Genomic DNA, 27,003 nt, shown 5'->3' with positions numbered 1-27,003 from the left:
CAAGCAGCTTATGTTGTTGGCTTACTGTCTCACTCACTATTACCTTGCAGTCCTTGCATTCACGTATGTCTTCTTTCCTTATCATGAAGTAGTCTATTTGGGATTGATGTTGTCCACTTTTGTAGGTAATAAGTTGAGTTTCTCTCTTTTTAAAGAATGTGTTAACAATCGCCATATCCAATGCTGTTGCTAATTCAAGCATGTCATCTCCAGCTTCATTTCTAGTTCCAAAGCCTAATCCCCCATGTATTGTTTCATATCCTGTCTTGGTTTGGCCCACATGTGCATTGAAATCACCTCCTATTATAACTTTCTCCTCTGCTGGAATATCACTCAGTACGTCTCCTAATTGATCATAGAAAGCTCTTCTTTCATTCTCACCCAGACCTGTTTGGGGAGCATACACACAAACAACATTCAATACCTCTTTATCAATTACAAATTTCACTGACATCATTCTATCACTCGTTCTTACAACTTCTACTACGTTACCTTTCATTTCACTATCAGCAATTATACCAACTCCATTTCTAGTGTTACTACTCCCTACATACCACAATTTGTATCCTTCACCTAGTTCTTTCGCCTTTTGTCCTTTCCACCTAGTTTCTTGAATACAAGCAATTTGAACTCTTCTTCGTTTGAGCGCATCCACTAACTCCAGACTCTTACCTGTAAGACTACCAAGATTCCAAGACCCTATCCTGATTTTTCTAACCTGCAATGGTGTTCCCCCTGAGATAGTCCTCACCCGGAGATCCGAACGGAGGCTCATTTTACTTCCGGAACATTTTACCTCAGGAGATGCCATCATTTCAGTATAAGTTTTTACTGCGTTTGGAGAAGGTCTTTTCATTATTATGGCCTGAAAAGATTTTTGGATATTTGATGCCTGAATGCCTTTTCTATCAGCACCATACCCTGCCCTGCACGTTTAGCCAATACACCACCAATGCAACCAAAGTGCAGTATTACCCCACACCCGCCTGCATTTTTCTGTATAGGCCAGGATCCCTACTGTATTGATTTTTATATTTTTAATATGTTCTATAAATAATTGCATTAATTCTGTATTATTAATTTGTGATAATATATATGTTAAATTTATTGGGTGTGTTATATTTTTACAACTGTATAATTTACTTATAAGCATATTTATTTTTATTTGTATTAGAGGGCAATTTAAAATCATATGTTCAGCATCACCTATTTCTCCACATTGACAATATGGATTGTCTCTTAAATGAATTTTATGTAGATATGTTGGAATCAATGCATGGTTAAATCTTAACCGGCATATTTGTCTCACTGCGTATTTTGGAAGAGTTGTCATTGCAAACCATGGTCTTGATGGTATTGTACATTGGATTTCTTTATAGTACATACCTTTTTTAATTTCCTCAAATTCTTTGCTCCAGATTGTTTTATATATATTAGTGCTAATATTTTTAATTTCTTCAGGTGTACATTTGTAGTCAATATATATCCCTTCTTTTAGAGCCTGCTTAGCTAAGGAATCCACCAGTTCATTACCCATAATTCCGCTGTGTCCTTTGACCCACATTAACCGTATTTTTTTTTAAATCTGTATTTAATTTGTTAATATTTTTGATTATTTCCAAAATAATATAATTTACTTTGGAAGTTATCTTCAGGTGCTTTATTTTTGACAAAGCGCTTTTACTGTCACTTATTATAACAATTTCTGAATTTGTGACAATATGTTGACAATACTTCAAGGCTTCTAGTATACCTATTAACTCCGCCGAATATATGTTTGTGTTTATATTTAATTTTACCATTTTTTTATACTTAACTTGTGGATCATATATTGCACAGGCTGTTCCCTCCTTGTTTTTTGATGCGTCTGTATAAATTTGATATGAATTGGGTACTAATTCTTTTACATCTGTTTCAAACATTAGATTTCTTATTTGATTTGGATATTTCGAATAATCTCGAAGGAAATTTATATCTATTTTCATCGTTTCTTCGAATTTATAGGTATAGCTTAGGTTTATTGATGTAGTGTGAATATTTTCCTTGTACTTAGCCAATTGTCTATAGCATTCTGCAATACAAGGTGATTTCTTTTTTTGCCAGTATTTATTCATTAAATCTTGTATTGACAATCGATGAATTTTTCAATTATATTGGATTCTTTATGAAGTAATTTAATTAAAAATTGACTGCCTAGTTTGCATCTTCTTATTGTCATAGGCATTTCAGAACACTCTATAAATAAATTATTTATTGGAGTAGACTTTAGAGCGCCTAAACACAGTCTTAAACATTTGTTCACAATAGGAGAGGAGTTAAATAAGGATGTGTTTTGTCATGTGTTTTATTTCGAGTTTCTATGTAAAGATGCACTGGAGGATTCCAAGGATGGATGGAGTCAAGGTGAATAGCGTAAACATCAACAGCATCAGATACACCGATGAAACGGTGTTGGTTGTGAATTCCGACTAGGGTCTACAACGACTCATGGACAGGACTAACTCGGTCTGTGAGCAATTCGATACGAAAATAAACATTAAGAAAACGAAAGTGACGTCAATCCGAAAAAAAAAAACAGAATGTATTTCAACCTTTCACAATAAAAGAGCACATTTTAGAACAGTTAAATAAGTTTGAGTACCTGGGGTGTTGAATCGATTGTAACCAATACTCACGACGAACCTGTATATACAACGTAAAAAGACGATTCATCAGTTTTATCATATAGCTTGAGAACAACATTATCTACTTAAGTAAAAGTGTGTGTAATCATTCTTCGTTGCTGACGAATTTATCGTTTTCGACGGGGAATGAATTTTTTGTTAGTATGAAATAAATGCTTGTTCGAATAGGATCTTGCTTTTAATTTTTCGTTTACACGATAGAAGCCTAAATCCTGATCTTGAGTAAGATCGAGAATAGAAAAGTCCAGAAAATCATTTGAAAAAATCAAAAGACTACTATGTGATTCGACACGTTTATCAAAATGCTACGTCTAGTCGCATCTTCTCTATGCAGTTGAAACGTTGATCCTTTAACACATTAACCTTCAAATTAAATTTTTTTTTGACTTCAGGCTCCATGTTCAGAATCTAAATGTTAATGGAATCACATAATGTCTGGCCCATACAGGGTGTGAGTTAAATACAACTCACGTGGCGTTTAATGTGTTAAAACATCAATCGTAAATAAATTGGAGGCCTACGAAATGTGAATCTACCGGAGAAACCTCAAACTTTGTAACCGGAACATAATAATTAGAGAAACTCTTACCAGATGTCAAGCGTTCTACATGATCTTCATCCAAAACACATAGCGATGCCAAAGCCAGCCATAATGTTGGTGTTCGCAAACAAGAAGATGGTATTCTTTGTTCTTCGGAGAGATAAGTTAAGTGAAGTATGTTTTCAGCAATTGCTCCTTTGGTTATATTAGCCCAACACTCTGACATTTTTCCCTTAAAATTATATATAAGATATAAACAGTATAGCAAAAGAATCCAGAATCATAACATTGCAAAGACATCTACATATAGATAGACTGTTTAGTTTTTGATTAGATATAAGACACTGGAAGCAGCGCTAAAACTGGCAACATTGCTGTACACTATAATATTTTAATTGTTCAAGATTTTCAAAATTTATCTAGTTGTTCCGATAGTAACAGTGCATTAAAATCACTTTATCAATTTTTCTCTTTTCAATTGCATAGTATATAAATTATTTAGTAACTTTGATTAACTTTTTTTTACATTTTATCGTGATTTATATTCCTCAAACAAAGACCCAGATAACACTGCAAAGGAAAATCTTAAGAGAAAGATATAATAAATGTCCTACTCCCTAATATAGAATCCTTCGAAATAAAACAAGCTATGGCACAACTAAAGAACAATAAGGTTGCGGGCCCAGATGGAATACTTGTCGAAATGTTGAAGGAGGGGAGTGAAATTATTCTCGAAGAATTAAAAAATCTTTTCAACGAATGCCTTCACGACAAAGGATTGAAAGTCCTAGATGATTGAAAAGAAAGTTTGACAATAATTATCTTAAAAAAAGGAGACAGGGGAGATCTGAAGAACTATAAGCCAATCTCCCTGCTGTCCCAAATGTAAAAACTGTTAATGAGAGTAATAACTACTATAGCGGATCATCTTCTTACAGTCAGAACGCTAATAGAGAAAGCCAATGAATATTACTTGAATTCATAGATGGGCTACGTTAATTATGAAAAGGCATTTGACTCTAAAGAACTTTAGAGAATAGAGAGAGAGCTATGATCAACTGCAGGATAGATTCTAGATACAGAATGCTCATACATAACATTTACAAGAAGGCTACAATGAAAATACAAATATATATGAGAAAACCAAAGCTATACCAATCAACAGATGAGTTCGCCAGGGAGACGTAACAGGTTAGATAAAGGAATAAATGTTAATGGAAGAAAATTGAGTCATTTGAGTTATGCTGACCACATTGTAATATTCGCTACAAGTTTCGAAGAATTACAGACCATGATGACGCAACTATTTCAAGCTTCGGTAAAAGTAGGTCTTAAGATGAACTTGGAAAAAACAAAAATAATGACGAATACGAATACATTGAACATTATAAAAATAACGTTGAATGACATAAATTTAGAAAGAGTAAGCGAATACATCTACCTGGGACAGATAATGAAAGTTAACAAAGAAAATCAAACTGCTGAAATTACCAGAAGAATAAGATTAACGTGGGCAGGATTTGGAAAACTGAGTTGGATCTTGAAAACACTAAAATAGAACAATATTTGAAAACCAAAGTTTACGATCAGTGTATCCTCCCTATTCTTACTTATGGTTCACAGACGTGGACACTCACCAAGGCCAATATGGATAGAATAGTAAAGGCACAAAGAGCAATGGAAAGATCAATGCTCGGGATGAAGCCCAAAGTCAAACACGCAGGAGTACATGCTGCCAAATTAAAATGGAGCTTCGCAGGACACAATGTCCGACTGAACAATAAAAGATGGAATAACGAAATACAACAATGGAGACCATGGTTAGGAAGAAGAAGCAGAGGAAGGCCACAAATGAGATGGGCTGATGACATTAAGAAGATTGAAGGATACAACTGGAAACAAGTAGCGCAAAATAGAAAACACTGGATTGAATTGGGGGAGGCTTATGTCCAAAGTTAGATTACTTAAGGCTGAAGAAGAATATAAATTATTATAATCACTGAATACATAGTGAGATAATCGATATTATTATACTTATATTAATTAATAATTTAAGCGATTATGCAAGTAACGATTGTCCAAGAATATTCAAAAACTAACTAAACCATAATCAACGCCGTCGGCAACTAATACAACTAAATATAACCGGTTCTACGGCGTTCTATGCTTTTCGGTACCCAATCGCCAAGCCTGTCGATGTAGCCAGTCTCTTTCTTGTAGATTTCTTTCCGACATGGCTTTTGTAATTCCTTGTTTCCAAGAGGTCGGTGGCCTTCCTCTTTTCCGTTTTTCTGGCGGTATCCATCTCATTGTCATTCTTGGCAGTCTTTCATCTCCCATTCGTTGAACGTGTCCATACCAAGTGAGTTGGTTTCGTTGTACCTCTTCCACTATTGTTTTCTGCTTACCTGCTTTTTCTCTGATCTTCTCATTTCGAACATGATCACATTCCAATATTCTGGCAGCTCTTCTAGAAAAATCCATTTCGGTAGTAAGCAGCTTATTTTCGGATTTTTTTGTCATTTACCACACTTCGGAACCATACGTTAAAATTGGTTTCAGAATAACGTCGTACATCCTCATTTTTGTATTTAAGGCTATGTTATGTTGCCACAAGACAGACAGGGTTTAGGGCTCTATAGTAACCTTTCTAGCCTTCGTCACTCTATCATTTATACTGGGTTCCGTTCTTCCACTATTTGTTAATTTAATCCCTAGATATATACTCTGTACTTATTGTACAACCCTAATACAACTATGAGCCATTCCACGAACATACGCCTGTTTTGGATTACTTCGACAACGAATATTTTACTGTGCAACATAAGAAGTACGAAAGTAAATGGCGCTAATAATTATTCCAATAAACAACAATGTAATTTGCAATTTACTTTCGTTCTTCTTATTTTGCACAGTAAAATATTCGTTGTCGAAGTAATCCAAAACAGGCGTATGTTCGTGGAATAGGGTATAATACACTTGCTGATGTTTAGGTGCGTCTCCTGCATAGCTTATTGAATTTTAGTATAGGTGGGAAGCGCGCAGTGGTGCCATTTATAGGGTGTATATCTAATTTAAATCTGAACAGTCTGTATCATAAATTTGTCACTTAGATAATATACTTACTCCAGCCATATCCTTGATTAGATTTATGATAACCTCAGACAACTTTTTATTGACAGATCCTCTCAGCCACCATCGTACGCCCAATATGTCTCTTGGTTGGATAGAAGTAGCCAAAGTAACTGTTGTAATTTCTTTTGGGGTTCCGCTGTTGCCTGTCTTTCCTCTTATTTTAACCTGGAGTGTTAATGCTTTTGCGATTACACTCAAGAATACGTCAAGTATGCCGAGCCTACAACAGATTTAAAAAGTAATACATATTTAAATATACAGGGTGTTCAGAAATTTTCCTGGCAAATGAAGACCTGAGATTCCTCAGATAATTTTAATATAAGACAATTTAACTAAATTCATCTAGTCCGAAAATCCTTCCCAAGGTAGCTAGCGCTCTTTAAAGATGGCGTCTTGTAATTAGTTTTTTAAATACATACTCCAGAACCCTCCTATTTAGAAAAACGAAATCTGGTACACCTATTTATCTTCCAGAGATAAATCGATTCCATCGCTTTGGGTAGGGCAAGGGTTATTTTATCGCATAAGTATTTGTCATTAACTTTTAAGCATTTTAAACACTGGATTATTAAACTATAAGGTATTCTAGTACTATAATCTCTTGCTTTAAGACAGCAGGATACACCGTTTTCTAGGAAAATCAATTTGAACATTTTTCTTTTTTGAATTTGAAAAAAATTTGAAAAATTGTTTAAAAAAAACGGTGTTACCAACTTAAATTAACTTTTAGTACTAGAATTACTCATAATTTAATAATTTAATAATCTAATGTAAAAAATGCAAGAGAGAAGAAAAATGCAAAATCGTTGGCCTACTCAAAACGGACGCATATGGCCCGTACTAGAAATTCGCATTTAATGAAATCTATTCATCTCTGATAAAGGTACCAGTTTTCGTTTTTCTAAATAGTTTTGTTTTGAAAATTTAATTCAGAGAACGAAAAATTTTCAGATCGAATTTTTTTTAACTGTTTGTCCTCCGACTTAAAGCAAGAGTAGCGTAAAAGAAAGAAGTTAGATAAAAAAGTATGCGATAAAATGATCGTTGCCCTACCCAAAACGGACGCCTATGACCGGCACTAGAAATTCGCAATTGATGAAATCGATTTATCTCTGGAAGATAAATTATAGGCGTACCAGTTTTCATTTTTCTAAATACAGTGGAACCTCGATAACTCGAATTAATCAGAACCGCGGACGATCCGGGTTATCGAAAATCTGGGTTAGCCGGAGAATATGGTAAAAATTAATAACGATTACAGAACAGAAGCGAAAAATATGACTGTACTACACACAATACGGTCACAATCGGAACAATGTTAAGTTATTTAAGAACAGTGGAGACTAAGACCATTGTTTAAAAAAGAATTTTTTAAATAGTCTTTTAGTCTTTTCTGAACAATGCTAAGACAGTTTGAAATAAATAAAGGAATACGGGTGCCTGTTGTTACCGAAAATGAACGTCGCTCTGCCGCTGTGCCATGAGTCATTTTTACTATCGTATAGTTCAAATTACACAAATACACATTATCCTCCCAAATATTATATTACATACATTTTTATTGTTGAAATGTTTGTCTGATGAAAATCCGTCCGGGTTAGCCGGACTTCCGGGTTATCGCGGGCCGACTTATCGGGGTTCCACTGTAGAAGCGTTCTGGAGGCATTTGAAAAATTAATTACAAGACGCCATATTCAAAGAGCTCTATCACCCTTAGGAAGCATTTTCGGACTAGGTGAATTGGGTTAAATTTTCTTAAAATTATCTGAGGAATCTCCTGTCTTCGTTTGTTAGGAGAGTTTCTGGACACCCTGTATAGTGAGTGGCAAAATTATGGAATAAATTCATTTTTCCGAGAATGGTCGCTTTTGGAGACAAAATTGAAAAAAAAATTACAAAAAAATGAAATTTAGAGTTAGCGGGTTAGTTTTTCGGAAAATGAAATTTTGCTTTTTTCCGCAATTATTCCAAGGTAAAATTTTTCGTTTTCACGGCCAGCCGTTATGCCTTTTAGCAGGTTCCTTGTTGTGAAAACTAACACTCAAAAGTAGCATGAAGGAGAAAATTACAGACACTGACCTATTAACATTGCATGTTGAGGTCATAATTTATACTGATTAACTATTTAGATGGGAAACAAGCCACAATTAAATTGAAAAATAATTTTATTAACGTTTTATAATTCATTTTTTATGTTAATATTTTTTAAATAAAAATAATTTTTTATTAGGTAATGTTATTAAAATATTTTGTATTTTGAAAACGAAGCCCGATTTGGGCTTCGAAACGTTAATAAAATTATTTTTTCAATTTTTTCAATTTAATTGTGGCTTATTTCCCATCTAAATAGTTAACCATAAAAATGTCACAAGGAAATAGCTTCAGAACAACATAATTTACACCTTTAAGGCACCAGTAGCCCTTGTGCCAAAATTTTTAAACATAAAATCAATACGCCTCTATCATTTCGTAAAATGGCATAATAAGGAAGAAAATCGTCGTAGCATATACGATTTTTTTACCAAAGAAAATTTAATTTTTTCCGCAGATTTTCGTAGAAAACCCCACAGTTTTCACATATTCTGTTCTCCTTGATTTCGTCTTTTAATACTCTCAAAGGCGTATATGGGATAAAATCGTGGTTGATCTTTTACTGAAATCCTCTTCTTCTTCTTCTTTTTGTATAGATATTACTCTTTCTGTTTTCTCAATGTGCCTCCAGTAAGTTGTCGTTCATCGTTTTCGTGGTCTTCCCACTGATCGTCTTTCTATTGGGAAACCGTCTCTCGCTGTTCTTACTACTCTATTTGTTGTTATTCGGACATAATATGGTCATTCCATTCTAGTCTTCTGTTTCTTACCCAGTTATTAACGTTGTTCACCTTGCATCTCCGTCGTATATCTGTACTTATAGCTCTGTCCCATAGAGTCTTAACCTCGATTTTTCTAAGGGTTTTCATCTCCGCTGTTTCGAGCAATCTTTTTGTCCTCTCTGTGTCGGGTCGTGTTTCTGCCGCGTATGTCATTATTTTTCTGATGACTGTTTTGTAAGTTCTGCCTTTCATTTCTTTTCCGATATTTTTATTTCTCCATATTGTGTCATTCTGGCAACCTGCGGTTCTGTTTGCTCTATTTGCTTGATCTTCCACTTCTGTTTAGGGCTTTCCGTAGCTAGATAGTGTGACGCCTAGATATTTAAACCAGGGCGGGATTTAAGGAGGGCAGGCTGGGCAGCAGCCCGGGGCCCCCACAAAGCCCAAACGTAAAAAGATCAGCACATTATTCACACATAATAATTTTTGTGAATCGATTAACTATGATATTTCGGTACATGGAAGGTTTCACTGCTGTTAAAAGGTTTCTCATATTTTTGCCAAATCACGGCCATAAAGCTGAAGATAGATATATTTAATTCTATAATGACATTCTTGCAAGAACATGATACCGATTTGAAAAACTGCAGGGGACACTCCTACGACAACGCGTAGATTCCGTGTGCCGTCCACTCTCTAAATTTTGTTGCAAAAGCTGCAGCTGAGGGTTAATTTTCAATTAAAAAATCTCAAAAATTACCCGAACTTTAACCATAGATACATTTTATTGTGTTTATTTTTAATATTTTACTGTAACAAGATACAGCTCTTAATATTTTTTATTATTTAAAAATATATTTATAAAAGTACTCAGATCAACATTTTTTTTATTTATAAAAGGAAAAACCCTGTAGTTGGTTGTATACCATAGTTATAATAACATTTTTTTAATGCCTAGGAGGTAGGGCCCCACACCAATTCTGCCCAGGGGCCCCCACTGCCTTCCCGGCTCTGATTTAAACTCCATCACTTGTTCTATTATCTGACCCTCTAGTTCCAATTTACATCTCATTGGATTTGCTGTTATAACCATGCATTTTGTCTTTTTTTGGAGAAATTAACATGTTAAATTTTCTGGCAGTTATATTAAATTGGTGCATTGGTTGTAAATCATCTTCACTTTGAGAGATTAGTATTGCATTGTCTGCATAGCAGATTATTTAAAAAAAGTTTAAATAGACTAGAATTAACTAGAAACAGCGCCGGATAAAGGGGCAGGCGAGCCGGACGAGCCGGACGACCGCCCGGGGCGCCAAATTTTGAGGGGCGCTAAATTTTGAAGGACGCCGATATAAAAATATATTTTGTTTCATTCATTATTTTTTTTTGGTTTTATATATTAACTTTGAACATTTTTTCTATGACATTGTTTGAATAATTCTAATATTATTTATAAGAAAAATATTTCTAATTATCTATAGTGAGAATTCATAACTCAAAAAAAGCTTAATAGACTAAAACCAAAGCTCACTAATAAATATAATACCACCAAGAATTCTTATGGTTTTTATCACTCATACACAATTAATGCAGATAAATTCTTTTTACGATCTACAAAGGTTGTTCATTTTTTGGGTCATTTAATGTCACGTAGGTACTAGTACCTATACATTATGTCAACAATCTACTTTAAAAATGGACGAAGATCAAATTTTAAATTATCAGTAGTAATTGCACAAGAGCTCTAAAATTATTGAATTTTTCCCGAGTGTCACTTTGGCAGTTTTAATTTCACGAGCCGAAGGCGAGTGAAATTATGTCAAAGTGTCACGAGGGCAAAAATTCTATATTAATTTTAGAGTTCGAGTGCAATTTGTTGCGATTATTTCATGAATAAAACTGTTCAAAACCAAAATTTTATTGTAATTTATATATGTAAGTACCAATTAGTGAAATTAAACACACAGTTGTTATAAACATGTATTTGACGGTTGAAAGTCATCACTTTTATAATTTTTAAAACATTTGTCATTAATGTCACTAAATGTATTTTTTCGTAGAAACGAAGGGCATCTAACGTAATATGCTTAACGACGGGAGATTATCAAAAATTATCACCTTAATTTGCATGTCTGTAGCTTTCTATTGGTCAGAATCTCCTATGAATGAAATAATCAACAAAATTATGAATAGTCAGTGATATTATATACCTACTGTATTACTATGTTGTAAAACTCTTTGGTTAACTAATTTTGTCTTTCTGTAAATTTGCATTATAGTTCAGAGAAATAAGGAAAAAAATATCCTGTTGGTGACACAACCCCCTCCAGGCCGAAACCAAATTTTTTGAGTAGTATGGACATCTATAATAATAACCTATATGTTTCCTGCAGCCGATTTTGATGATATACATAGTTATAAACAAATGAAGATCAAAAAACGGTAAATTTTCGCTTTTTTCGTCTATTACTAAAAAAATAAGCATTTTAAGCAAATTTGAGAATAAGAAATTCATAAACCGTATAAAAAACTTTAATATGGCGTTCGCTTAATATGTCTATCCTTATTGGTTGCTTAGAAAATTGCAAAATAAATCATAAATTTTGAGTTTTTATAAATATTCATAACTTATGTAAAAATTAACTTAGAACCTTCTTATTACACAGAATGCTGAGACTTATGGTGCTTAATTCGTATCCTAAATTTCAAAGCAATTGGTCAAATCGTTTAAAAGTTATTTGTTTATCCCAAATTAATTTTTTTTTCAACACTGTAAGTCAGAAAATGATGAAGCTATACTAATACTTTGGATAGTTTATGAAAGAAGAAAATTTACAGTATTAATTTAATTAAAAAAAAATTACAAAAAATAATAATAAATATTACAAAATAATTTTGCAAAAACATGTAAATTAAAAAAATGGGGGGGGGGGCTAACTTTGTCCCTAATTGTCCTAGGACAGTTGTTTTTCTTTCTAAATGTGTATAAAAATTCAGTCTTTCTAAATATGAAAAAATAAATTTTCTACGGGTAACGGTTAAAAAGTTATTCTAATTGTTTATAAGTAAGCAAAAAATCGACATGTTTTTGCAAAATAATTTTCAACTGTTTAAAATTATTTTTTGTCATTTATTTTTAATTAAGGTAATAGTATAAATGTTCTTCTTCCATAAACTGTCCGAAGTATTATTGTAGCCTCATAATTTTCTAACTTATAGTGTTGCAAAAAAAATGAATTTGGGATAAACAAATTAAATAACTTTTAAACTATTTGACCAATTGCTTTGAAATTTAAAATATAATTTAAGTGCAAGAAGTATCAGTATTCCGTGTAATAAGAAGGTTCTAAGTTAATTTTTACATAAATTATGAATATTTATAAAATCTCAAAATTTATGATTTATTTTGCAATTTTCTAAGCAACCAATAAAGATGGACATATTCGGCGAACGCCATATTGAAGTTTTTTATACGATTTATGAGTTTCTTACTCTCAAATTTGTTTAAAGTGCTTAATTTTTTGGTAATAGACGAAAAAAGCGAAAATTTAGCGTTTTTTGATCTTCATTTGTTTATAACTATGTATATCATCAAAATCGGCTGCAGGAAATATATAGGTTAATAATATAGATGTCCATACTACTCAAAAAATTTTGTTTCGGCCTGGAGGTGGATGTGTCACGAGAAAAATCTTATTTCTCTGGACTATTAATACTGGCGCGTGTGCTTTAAAGTGGAATAAAAAAAGTTTTGTAAAATATTGGTTGTGGAATTAATGAATTTTTATTATTTTTCCGTTACATAAATTTTGGTAAGTAGCTATCCACGTAATAAATAAATAAATGAATAATTAAATTTATGGTAGAAAATCATAATATTAACTTATTGCACATGAGGTCATGAGGTAAATGACGAGAATTTTGAACATTTGAAGTGAGTTTTTAAAATTATTATTCTCATCGGTCTTAGTAATTAAATTTACCTATTCTATCATTGTAAAGTGATTTATTTCTTCTTTTAAAAAATTTTTCTCCCAATCTGGGTATGTATGAATTAGGAATGGATATGGAACAGCCCTGTAGCAGTCCATTTTTCGTCTCAAATGAACTGCATATTCTATTGCCCGTTTTGATAGCTACTTTGTTCTTCTTGTATATAGTGCTTATATTGCTTTTATTAATATTCGTGGAACTTCGAGGTCTTCCATTGTTTCCCATAGCTTTAGTGTCGCTAGGTGTCGAGGCATAGGCCAACTCATTATATAGTAGAACAATGAATTATTTTCAATTGAATTTAGATGATTGTAGAGGCCAAGGATATGACAACGGCTCTAACATGAAGGGAAGAAATAAAGGTGTACAAGCTCGTGTCTGCAAAGAATATCCTCCTTATTTTTTATGCTATGTGGATCCCACTCCCTCAATTTAGTCATTAGGGATGCAGATTGTGCGCTTGCAGTGCGCACAATCAACATCTTTTTTTGGTATTGTAAAAGTACAACGTTATACATTTTTTCTGTTTGTTGGCAATGTGCATTTATCTTTATCTTTTGTCTCGCTCCTTCGTTGCTTGAATTTCAAATGCGTTTGTTATGCTACGCCATATGTTGCATCAACTATAAACAATAAATGACTATTGTACTATTTTTGATTAAATATATTGTTACATAGTTCATTATAATAAAATTTTAATTTTTTGCCTTTTTTTACTATTTTTTTATATTTGCAGTATATAATATTTCGTATGAAAGGGCACCAAATCTTGTTTTGCCCGGGGCGCTCAAAACCCTAGAACCGGCCCTGACTAGAAATACAATACGACTGCAGTTTCGGTTTGCAACGAAATTGAAAATGTTTATTCATTTTAAAGATTATTTAAGTTATATTTTTCCCAATTGGTATCCATTTTTTTCTTACTTTTTTTATTATTTCACTATTGCAATCCGACTGTCTAAAAGAAACTGACATTATTTTTTATTTTTAGATAATATGTACTTGAATATTGTTAAAAAATATAACTATGTATTTATACCTGTAAGTATCCACAATGTCCACGACAATAATTCTACCTTTTCGCGATATGTTATAAATTTAGCATAAAAAATAAAATATTTTAAAATGCATTTATCACAAACCAATAATAAAAAAAATTGAAAAGATTGGGCTCGTCCGGGATTTGAACCCGGGACCTCCCGCACCCTAAGCGGAAATCATACCCCTAGACCAGTGGTTCCCAACCTTTTATGTCTGGCGACCCACCTTCTGATTTTTTTCATATTCGCGACCCATCCCTCACCCATGATGATACGCTATTCTGTACTCTGTACGTTACTCAGCTACTGTAAGAGCCACGCCGCGACCTACCTGAAATCTGTCCGCGACCCACTAGTGGGTCGCGACCCACCGGTTGGGAAACGCTGCCCTAGACCAACGAGCCATGTTTGTTTGTTTCACTGTATTTCTATTTACGGTACATACAGTAAATAAAATGGATTTTGAAGAGGATAAAAAAAGTAGATAAATACTAAATACCTATCCTATGTATGATCAAAGAAAAGTGTTATGTTTATGTGGGATTAAGCCACAAAAGAAAGAAAGTATGTATAATAATAAAACATCACTATGTTGACCTCAAATCGGACCTCCAGTTAAAATTGAATCATTAAAATCCAAAGAGACAATCCATTTGATATGTAATACGGTGTAGACACTGTTTTGTTTCTGTATAGGTAATTTAATTTGTATCATATCATGTGTATAAACTACAAATTACATTTAACTAAATTTGTTGAGTATGTAGTATGTAGTTAAAATCTATTTTTCTGTTTTTGAACAATTTTTCAGTACAACAATATAGAGCACCAACAATACATGGTCGGAAAAGTTTCCTAACTAAAAAAATAATGATAAATGATAATATAATATACCAATTGATTATGATTATGATATAAGTCTAATTGGGTAAAGTTAGGTCAACGGGTAATCCTAGGATTACCCGGGTAAAGTACGAAGTACCCGCGAGGTATCGGCAGTGGCGTACTGAGCATGGTTCCGCGGAACCAGGGCCCGGGCCCCGCAGGGACCCGCTCAAAAACGCTTTTTGTTTCTTTTTTTTTCTAATTTGATGGGGATATTTTGAACTACACAAGTAAAAACTAGGAAATATAACTGCTTAATAATTTTTTATTTTTGTGTATTTACTTATAAATAGAGCCTGGATTTTTTGTGGGTTTCTTTATACATGCATATGCTATTCATATTTATTTGATTAAGGGTATATTGTGGCACGTTTTGATGTATTGGAAAATATTGCATAAATAAAATAGTTTCCTATATATATTTAGATAATACTTTCTTGAAATTATTCATAGCAGTGTATCTATTAAATAACTTTATTACTTTATTCCAAGTATGTATCTACTAAATCGCTTTATTACAAGTTTTATTGTTTGAGAGAACCCATCTGGAACTGTTTATCAGTAGAATAGGGCCAACATGTAGCTAGGTAAGTAAATTGGTTTTTAAATCCCGGCAAAATGTCCTTTAAATGTCAACAAAATTTTAGTGAGAATTATGTTCAGAGTGAACTGTCCTATATAAAATCTAATTTTGGCATAATTGTAAATTCTATTACAAAACTTAAGAGTCAATGATACTACAAAGATAGAAGGAGACCCTCAGAGATAGCATTTGCAAATATGAATATCAAAGATATCAAAGAAAGAATAATAAATCTTGCAGGAACAATTAGAAAAAAAAATAAAGATAAATTTAGTGACGTTTTAAACATAAATGAAGGCTGTCATATGTCAGCTTTATTCTTTAACAAGTAAATTGTCATTGTATTGGGATAAACCGTAATCGTACCCCCTCCTAACTGCCAAAGTGTCATGGCCGCCGTCGGGACCTATTGTGCTGACATTTACAATGTTTACATATAGAAAAGTTTGTTTTTTTCTGCTTATAATGCCGTTTTCTAAAGATATTAGTGAACAAAATCGATTTGCTAACAATATTTAATATATTTTAAATGTGCTAAAATTGGATTCAACAGCAAAAGTCGCATAAATAACATATAAATAACGAATTTGTTCACCTATTACAAATGGGGTTATGTGGTTGTAACTGTTTATTTTGGGAATAAAATGAAAATGATCAATTAAACGACTGGAAAACTGTAAGTATTACAATTAAAACATGTTTATCCTATCACAAGAGTTCACTTCATTTTAAGAAAGCTAATTATTATTATACAATAGACATTTATAAACTGCCATGTACTTTTAAGGTTACTTTTGATCTGTTTTCAAAGCTTATGATTAAATGTTACCTCTTTATTAATTAGATTTGCCAACAAAAGATGCATGATTAAGGCCAAATGCAATTCCTTTGCTAAAGTCATAAAAAAAGTACCAATACAGTTAAAAAAATTATTTTAAAAAGGTCTCTCAAAAGACATGAAAATATACAACAACTCAAAAAACTAGAGAATGTAAAGAAAGCCAGGTTATTGGAAATGGAATTCCTGTTTAATTGAAAGCCAGTAAACTATCCAAGACTTTTCAGAATCAAATGTGTCAACTTGTAAAAACGATTCTTCTGAAATTTTTAGTAAAAACCAGATTATCCTCAAGAAAAATTCTGTTTAAGTGAGCCTCAAAGTCATATTTGTGAATGTGTCATCTTTGAATGAAACAATTTTTTTACCTAAACAATTAAATGTATGGATCTAATTAAAAACAATGCTGAATCAAGTACAGTTACAGAAATACAATCCTTTGAACTTCTAAATGTGATTGTTGAAAGTGTTGAAATAGCTACTGCATAGGGATTCGAAAGGGATAGACTTGTTATGAACGCACTTGATCATGTACTTCTTACTGTTATAAAGTTGAAACAAAACTTATTTTATGCTTTTTTATCAGTCACTTTTAATTGTGTATCAACTTTACGTGGTACATCGTGCAAAAATTGCTAAAAATGCAAACATTATATTTATTTTCTGTGTTACATTGGATAGTATGATTGAATGTCTTCCTCTTTTAGATAGTGAAGTGAAGAACATCTTGAAGTTCCAATGATGTTTCAAGATGAGGTAAATCGAAATAATTGTATGTTAGAAGGACAGAGAATATGAAGAAATGTTATTGCTGCATATTTAGTGTAGTGAAATACAAACTTCAAACATTATAATATATTTTTTGATTTCAAACATTTCATATGATTATGAAAGAACATCTTTCTTTTTAAAACAATGAAGAAGTGAAGAACATAATAAAGTTCCAACGAAAATGATTCCAGATGAGGAAAATCGAAATAATGGTTGTATGTTACATGTATAGAGAATACGAAGAAATGTTATTGCTGCAAACTTAGTGTAGTGAATTAAAAACTTATTGTCAAATACAAATCAATTTATTTCATACTTTTATAATATATAGTGATATAATTTTATATGTGTTCAAATAAAAATATTAATAAATAAAATACAATAAACACAAATCATGTATATCTTACAATGAATTACAAAATCAAAAATTAATTACAAAAATATCAAAATAAATCTAAAATATTAAAAAGTAACCCATAATTTTTATAGTACCTACATACTTTGGTTGGTACTCTAATAATTTGGAGATCCATTAAAGTTTGTAGATGGAAATTGCAGGTATCTAAAAAATATAATAATATAAAGTAACTCAACAATCTCTTTTTAATTAGGGTAGCAGTTGATAAAGATGACCCTTGCTCGGGAAATCAAATGTATCTAAATCGTCTTGGAGGAGATTACTAACTCAGTGAGCTTTATTAGTGGACTGTTTAGCATAGGGTGAATTTAAAATAGAATAAAAAAAATAACAGTAAAAAAACCAGACCTTAAAGTAAATTGTAATAAAAATATTTCCTACCTTGTCATTTCTCGTTGCACAAGCTGGAGCAGGCCTGCTATTTTTCGTACTGCTATTGCTGAGTAGTATAAAGTATAAATCACTCGCGAGGACTATATTGAGTTTCTATACACTTTTCGGAATGATTGTAAGTGACTGTTAACCAAGAGAGTTGGTTGGCGAATTGTCTTTTTAAAATGAGGCGAGTAGGCAGGTAATTACATACAAAAAACTTTAAGGTTTTTACTTGAAAATAATGATAAAAATTAATACATACTCACTGAATTAGGTATTGGCCTACTCGTATATACGGGGTGTCCCATAATATTGAAAAGAAAATGAATTAAAATATTCTTTACAAAAACAAGAAAATTAAAAATTGTTATTCCTACTTATGTGGACGAACCACAACCGCCCACCACAATACGCAGTATTGTTACGGCTCAAAAGGCAAAGGACATAATTTTACTATAGAGCGTTTATATATACCACTATTAGTTTTCACTGTGGCCACTCTAACTATACCATCAGATCCAGGATGAACCTCAATTATACGGCCCAAAGGCCATTGTAGCGGGGGAATATTATTTTGGCGGATTACCACTAAGGTACCTAGTTGGACGTTTGGAGACGGAGAATTCCATTTAGCCCTTTGATGAAGAGTTTGGAGGTACTCCTTAGACCACCGTTCCCAAATCTGTTGGTGCAACTTATTTAATAATTGCCAACGATTCAACCGATTGTGCGGAACATCGAGCAACGTTTCTTCGGGCGGAGCACTCAAAGGCTCCATGGTCAAAAAATGTCCTGGAGTTAACGCACTAAGATCGTTTGGGTCTGAACTTAACGGGCATATTGGCCTCGAATTCATGATGGCCTCAATTTGAGAAAAAATAGTATATAACTCTTCAAAAGTTAGTACTTGTTCTCCAATTGTGCGAATTAAATGACCCTTTACCGTCTTAATATTAGATTCCCATAAACCTCCAAAGTGTGGAGAAGAAGGGGGAATGAGATGCCATTGAATAGATTCATGAGAAGCAGCTTGTGATGCCAATCTGTTAAGTTCTGCTCTGGCTCCAACAAAGTTAGTGCCATTGTCACTATAAACATGTTGACATCGGCCTCTACGACTGACAAATCGCTTAAACGCAGCTAAAAACGCGTCAGTGGATAAATCAGATACGAGCTCTAAATGAAGAGCTTTTGTTGAGAAACAAATAAAAAGCGACAAATACGCTTTAAGAGTTTGAGACTTTCGAAGTTTGGAAGCTCTTATAGGAAAAGGGCCCGCAAAATCAACTCCAACATTACTGAAAGGTTTTAGTTGAGATATTCGAGCTAGCGGTAGATTTCCCATTAACGGAACTGGAGACAAAGGATTCACCTTAAAACATTTAACACATTTAGACAGTACTCTACGAATGGCTCGTTTGGAAGATATAATCCAAAAACGCTGAGAAATTAGGTATTGAACAGTTTGAAGCCCGGCGTGTAGATATTGCAGATGAGTAGATTCAATAATCATATCAGTTAATTTACAACTGTTAGGAAGTAATGCCGGAAATTTGCGATCATACGAAATGGGCGCATTAGCTAGGCGACTACCTACACGTAGAATTCCCTTTGCATCGATAAAAGGTGAAAGCTTTCTTAAATTTTTTGGAAGCAGCTGTTTATCTTGGATAAAATTTATTAAAGTATTAAAAAAGATCTGCTGTGTTCGTTTAACAAAAACCAGTAAGGAGTTATGTTGCTCCAATAAACTTAAACAACCTATTTCCAGATTACCATATCGGTTTTTGGTTACATAATGGAAAAAACGAATAATGTAACACAAACATCGAACACACCTATTTAAAGACGAATGACGATCCAATAAAATATCTAAAAAATTATTGGGAATTTCAGCAATCAATGCGACAGTCAGCACTTCCAAATTTACATTAGTAGACTCCTTTGAATTAAGTTCAAAGAACGTTAGCGGATCAGATTGTAAGAAGGTTGGCCCCACCCACCATTTGGAACAGTTAATTAACTCAGAGGGTAAGCAACCCCTTGAACCAATGTCAGCAGGATTTTCTTCAGAAGGAACATAGTGCCAACATGAAGAAGTTACTCGATCCTGCACAAAAGCTACTCTATTGCTCACAAAAGTTTTCCACTGATGAGGGGAAGATTGTAACCAACGTAATGTAACAGCAGAATCAGAATAACAGTATATTTCCTTGATTTCTACTTTATCTTTAATAACAGAAGAAACAAAGGAGACTAGTCGAGCCACTAAAACCGCAGCAGACAATTCTAATCTGGGAATAGTAAGTCCCTTATTAATGGGTGCGACCTTAGAGTTAGCTATAATAAAAGAAACAAAAGGTTGGCCTGAAGGTGATAAGCATCGAAAGTACAAAACAGCGCAGTAACCTTTCTCGCTAGCGTCACCAAAACAGTGAACTTCTAAGCGTAAAATATCGTCAATTAATAAACGACGAGGTAAATTTAATTTACTCAAATATGCTACATCATCAATGTATTTTTTCCACAAACGGATAATTTCTTTTGATGGAGCATCATCCCAACCAATCTTTTGAGTCCATATTCTTTGAATAAGGTGTTTAATTAGAAATGTTATTGGAGATAAAAATCCAAGAGGATCAAATATTTTTGCTAAATTGGACAAAAGATGACGTTTTGTACAAGAAGAGTCTAAAACTTGAACTTTAAAAGCAAATGTATCCGAAGAAGCGTCCCATTCCAACCCTAATACTTTAAGTGTTTTGGACGAAATATCATCATTAAATGTAAGAGGTTTTATTGCTAAATCTGATACAGCTAATCCTTTCAATAAATCGGGTACATTACTGGACCATTTTTTCAACTCAAAACCTCCTTTGGCAAGTAAGGCAATAAGTTCGTCTCTTAGTGCTAAGGCATTTTCGAAACTAGGACAGGAAGAAACGATATCATCAACGTAGGTTCCAGTTTTAAGTGCCTCGGCTGCTAGAGGAAACGAATCCCCGTCATCATTAGCCAACTGATGTAGACATCTAATAGCAAGATAAGGAGAACAAGAGAGACCATAAACAACTCTGTTGATACGAAGATCTCGAACAGGTTCAGAATTATTAGAACGCCAAAGTACTCTTTGATAATCTGTTTGAGTAGGATTAATTAAAATTTGCCTATACATTTTAGAAATATCGGCCGTAATTACATAACCATGCAATCGAATTAATCAAAATTGTACAGATGTCAGTCTGAAGCTTAGGACCAGTGAATAATTTGTCATTGAGTGAGGGTTGATTTGGAAGATGCCCGGAACCATTAAAAACGACCCTTAATTTACTTGTTAGACTTTCAGGTCTTAAAACACAATGATGCGATAAATAGTAAACATAAGGTGAATCGAAGTTATTCAATGGGACAGGTTCCATGTGACCGAGCTCAACAAATTCCTTCATAAAGGTGCGGTATTGGTCATAAAGTTCAGGAGATTTTTGAAGCCTTCTTTCTAATGAATAAAACCTACTAAGAGCAAGTGATCTAATATTAGGAAAGACAGGATTTTCTTCCTTAAAAGGTAGATCTACTACAAAGCGTCCTGATTGTTCACGCTTATAAGTATTCATAAACATATTTTCCACTTTAGCGTCATCAGGAGCTAAGCAAAAAACTTCAGGGACTGCTTCTAATTCCCAGAATTTCTTTATTTGCTGATCCAAAGAAACCGTATCTTCAACTTGGCAAAATAAAGAAGTAAGAGTAGGTGCCTTTGAAATATTTACTTTTCCCATAAGCACATAGCCAAATATAGTATTAATTGCATCAGGTTGATCTTGATTGCCGTAAATACGTCCATCCAAAAGAATTGTAGAGAATACATCAGCTCCTAAAAGAATGTCGATGGATCCTCTACGAAAGAAGTTATCATCTGCTAACTTTAAATTAGCAATATGGGGCCAAGTATTAACTTCTAAATTACATAAAGGCTGATCCTCACATATTTTTGTCAAGACTAACGCATCGGTTGTCAAAATAGGAGAAGATTTACGTACTGGTTTAAAAGAAATGGTAACCCCACCTAAATTAGTGGTCGACTGCATAGAACCTAATCCTTGGATGTTAGCTGAAGTTTTCATGGGACGTAAACCTAAACGCCTAAGGGTCTTTTGACAGATGAAGGACGTCATGCTTCCCGAATCTAACAGACACCTAACAGGTTGGTAGTTACCGTGACAATCAAGCACCTCAATACATGCAGTGGAAAGCAAAGTACTTTTATCAGCGGAGGAAAAACACACAGAAACGGATGATCCAGTCGTTGAATTTAAAGTGGATGCCGCCGAATCTTGAACATTCTCTTCTTTCTTAGAAGAGGAGAAGCAAAGGAGTGTATGATGTTTTTTATGGCACGAGTGACAAGTCCATGTAGATTTGCATAGGCTAGAACGATGTGATCCAAGACAGTTAATACACATCTTGTTCTTTTTTATTAATTGAAATCGATCTACAGGAGATTTTGCCAAAAAAACGGAGCATTTATAAATGGCATGGGTATCATTAGTTTTACAGATAGAACATTTTGGTTCAGGTTCTGTTTGAGCAAGCAATGATGTAGATTTGGAAGAATTAGGTTTTTTAGAAAAGTTAGATTTTGGTTTAGTGTGAAAATCAATATTATCTAAAGCGAGACAACTTTGATTTAAAAAATCAATCAGTTTTTTATAGCTTGGGATGGTTGAATTATTATGAAAAAGCTCAAAACGTGTTACTAAAGAAACAGTTAATCGTTTTAAAATCATTTGAACAAGTATAAAATCCCAATGTACTGTGGGTAGTCCTAGCTTATTTAGAGATGCCACATTTTTCGAAAATGTATCTAACAACTTGCGTAGTTCTTTTGGATCTTCTGAAGTCAGTTGTGGTGAACTTTCAAGGTTATTCCATAAATTGGCAGCGATTACCCTAACATTATTAAACCTTTCACAAAGCAGATCATAGGCAATTGGAGAATTGTTTGCTGTGATGTCAATATGATCCACAGCATCGCGCGCTGCACCCTTTAAACACGATAGTAACAAATTAAATTTGTCAATTGGTTGTAAGTAAGTAAGAGTATGAACGCGAGCATCAAACTGATCTATAAAACTTCTAAATTCAGTTATTTTTCCACTGAAAGATGGCAATTCCGGTTTCGGTAAATTAAAATAATTTATAGGTAAAGGATTTTGAGACTGTGAAGTTGATGTAGTTTGCTGACTTGATGTTGAAGATTTTCTAAAGGCTTGCACGTATGTTAATTTAATTTTATAATATAATTTGTCAAAATTACTACGGCAATCATCTTCGACTTTAAATAGCGCGTCCTCATTATCTTGCTCAGAAACTAACATAATTATTTTATTATGAAGATCATAAAAATTGTCACGAATTTTTTCCAATCCTTCATACATAACTTCCAAAACCGGGTAAAAATTCTTATCGTCAGCAGCTACCTTTAAAGCAACAGCATGAATTTCAGTCATTTGTTGCACTTCAACTTGTCTTAAAGATTGATATTTTTTAATTTTATCTGCCATTTTGTAAATTTAAATGTAGAATTAATAAATTTAGAAAAATATGAAATTAGCGTTAGGAAATAAAATAGGTTCACCACACGAAAATTAATAAAATACAACCGAACTTTGTGCTAATAAAATAGAAAACTATGTCCTCTGCTATTTGAATATTTATAGACAAAAAATAATTATAAAACATAAACCCTTTAAATAAAAATTACTGTGTAAAATAAACACACAGTTTCATCTATAATAGAGTCAACCTGTATAATAATTATTATAACAAAATTTGTCTATTGGCCGACGTTGACAATTTAATAATAATTACTTTTACATTAATGTGTTCCTTTTTTACTTAAAAAACAACATTAACTGAGGTATAGGTACCACTAACGATCGGCACAAACAAAAAACCAATGTACTAATTGATACGTGATTTTAATTTTGTAAAGAATATTTTATCGCCTTATGTTAAAGAATAACAAAAAATAAAGTCAAAGGAAATGCGGTTAAATAACCTGAATTTGATTCTGATCTTTGTAAATTAGCAAAGTATGACAATAAAATCAAACAATTCAGGTTTAAAAGAAACTTTCCCCGACTATATTACCCTCTTAGAAAAATGAAAAATGCAAGAAAAAAATATAGAAAATGGATCTATCAGGCTCGTAACGGATCAATAAATTATCTTGGAGGAGATTACTAACTCAGTGAGCTTTATTAGTGGACTGTTTAGCATAGGGTGAATTTAAAATAGAATAAAAAAAATAACAGTAAAAAAACCAGACCTTAAAGTAAATTGTAATAAAAATATTTCCTACCTTGTCATTTCTCGTTGCACAAGCTGGAGCAGGCCTGCTATTTTTCGTACTGCTATTGCTGAGTAGTATAAAGTATAAATCACTCGCGAGGACTATATTGAGTTTCTATACACTTTTCGGAATGATTGTAAGTGACTGTTAACCAAGAGAGTTGGTTGGCGAATTGTCTTTTTAAAATGAGGCGAGTAGGCAGGTAATTACATACAAAAAACTTTAAGGTTTTTACTTGAAAATAATGATAAAAATTAATACATACTCACTGAATTAGGTATTGGCCTACTCGTATATACGGGGTGTCCCATAATATTGAAAAGAAAATGAATTAAAATATTCTTTACAAAAACAAGAAAATTAAAAATTGTTATTCCTACTTATGTGGACGAACCAGTATCTAAAAAAAAATTAAGTAACAGCTTTCTAACAAAACAATCTTAGCACTAAACGGAAACAAAGATACTGGTAAGTATTAAAACATTTTTTGAAAAATCTTTCTGAAAGTGAAAATAAAGACTACTCTCTATGGGAACAACTAAAACTGGGCATGCTTTACAAAAAAATGTATCCAGAACAAAGTTCTTCTCTATAAGGCAATACTACGACAAGTCTGGATGTACAGGATTTAAATCTGGGGAACTGCCAGTAATACAAATATGCAAAAACTATTAAGATTCTAATCCGAAGTCTTTTATGATGTCCGATGTTTTTAGTACCACTACCAAATATCATGCTAAACTGAAAATTATAGGGTAAAAATCTGTCTGATCACCCAAACTTTTAAAAGCTGGATGCTTATCTGATCTAGTCCAGAGGCTGGTTTCGGTATTGCAGCTATAAAATACTTAAATAGTAAGCATGGAAATTTTTATTATGGTCCGCCTTGAGGCAAACTAGGGCACTAGAGGGTTAAGAAAAGTTACAGATCTCTACACCACTGGGAAGTAGATAGTAGTTACTAATTTGTAAAAAAGTCAGAAATATGGTAATGTAGACTAAATTAATATAAATATGTAAAGAGTTCTCACCCCTGAGTGTAGTTCCCACTGTGTCATTTTTTATATCTGTCATATTGTTATAATGATAACAGATTGCATTAAAGTTAAAATAAAAAAGAATTAAAGAAGTTCATAAAAATATTCTATTTTTGAAAAAATATTTAAGTGCTTAAATACTTTTTTAGATAAAATATACATAAAATTTATTTTTTCTACAACCGTGTTAAAAATGCAACTTTCAGCACTCTATACAAGCGTTAAAAACGCTACCTTAAGGCACTAGTGCTTTAAAAATTTTATGGCACTGCAGTTCGTATTGACTGTATAGGCAATTTTGATGTAATGTCAAAAAAATATAAAAATGGAATGTCAGTTCAAGTAATAGTTATTTATGATATAAGTGTTAAAAGTACACGTTTAAGGCACGCATGTGAAAGTTTGCAGAATGAGCGATAGCGAGTTCTGCAATTCACATGAGTGCCTTAAAAATGTACTTTTTAACACGCATATCATACAATATTTTTTCTACAAACGTAATTACAGGACAATATCTACAAAAACTTTTACTTGAACTTGACTGACATTCCATTTTTATATTTTTGTGACATTACATCAAAATTGTCTATACGGTCAATACGAATTGCAGTGCCATAAAAATTTTAAAGCACTTGTGCCTTAAAGTAGCATTTTTAATGCTCTTATGGAGTGCTAAAAATTGAATTTTTAACACGGTTGTAGAAAAAAGTTTTTGTAGATATTATTCTGTAATTACGTTTGCAGAAAAAATATTGTATGATATGTGTGTTAAAAAGTACATTTTTAAGGCACTCATGTGAATTGCAGACTTTCACATGCGTGCCTTAAATGTGTACTTTTAACACTTATATCATAAATAACTATTAAAAAACTAACAGAAAATAGTAAAAATATTTGATTGAGCATAAGTAAAAAAGTCACTCTCTCAACCAATAAACATTTGTGATTAAAATTAATATACTTAATTGACTATAATATGAATGTGTTCTTGTAGAGTTTCATATAATAATTTCCATTTGACTAAAGAGACACAAGCTGGAATACTTAGGTCAATAATACTTAGGTATGAAACACCCTAAAAAATATGAACTTTTGCATTTGATAATTCAGAGAAAGATCCAAGGTAAATGTGGTTCTGGTAGAATCTCACAATCATAGCTGAACAATCTAAGACCATAGTATGGAAAATCGACTCCATCATCATTAGTTAGAGCTGCTGTCAATAAAGCCACAATAGCGAATATGGTAGCCAATATGATATCCAACAATTGATAACAGTCATAGAACTAAAAAATGTATTATTTCAAAGTGTTTATGGGATAAAATTAGTAAGAGTGACATGATACCTAACAAAAATTTGATTCAGAAGATTTAACATAAAACTTGTAATTCTCTTATACTAAACTCACAATAAGGATGCACCAGAAATAAACAACCCAAGACATGTTGAATGATACAAATAGCACTCCCGAATCATGATTTACAATGTATAAACTTTGTAAATCATGATTTGTGAGTGCTCCTCATAACATTCA

At 32.7% G+C, this 27,003-nt stretch overlaps 1 protein-coding gene and 1 long non-coding RNA gene across 4 annotated transcripts in view; one reads left to right on the top strand and one right to left on the bottom strand.

The window, feature by feature from the left end:
- Positions 1–27,003, bottom strand: part of LOC126889923 (E3 ubiquitin-protein ligase MYCBP2) — a 743,799-nt gene that overhangs the window by 33,578 nt on the left and 683,218 nt on the right. For all 3 annotated transcript variants that reach the window (XM_050658657.1, XM_050658658.1, XM_050658659.1), the window contains exons 48-49: positions 6,352–6,580; positions 3,274–3,457 (exon numbers count right to left, since the gene is read on the bottom strand). In XM_050658657.1, coding sequence (XP_050514614.1) covers positions 3,274–3,457; positions 6,352–6,580 — 413 coding nt within the window. The remainder of the gene's footprint in view (positions 1–3,273; positions 3,458–6,351; positions 6,581–27,003) is intronic.
- LOC126889927 (uncharacterized) lies at positions 16,022–17,675 on the top strand. Its single transcript, XR_007700227.1, has 2 exons — positions 16,022–16,350; positions 17,220–17,675. It is a non-coding gene; the product is annotated as an uncharacterized LOC126889927 (long non-coding RNA).

The sequence above is a fragment of the Diabrotica virgifera genome, chromosome 8 (genome assembly GCF_917563875.1).
Source record: "Diabrotica virgifera virgifera chromosome 8, PGI_DIABVI_V3a".
In the NCBI taxonomy this organism is placed as follows: domain Eukaryota; kingdom Metazoa; phylum Arthropoda; class Insecta; order Coleoptera; family Chrysomelidae; genus Diabrotica; species Diabrotica virgifera.
This window is presented reverse-complemented; position numbering and strand designations above follow the sequence as displayed.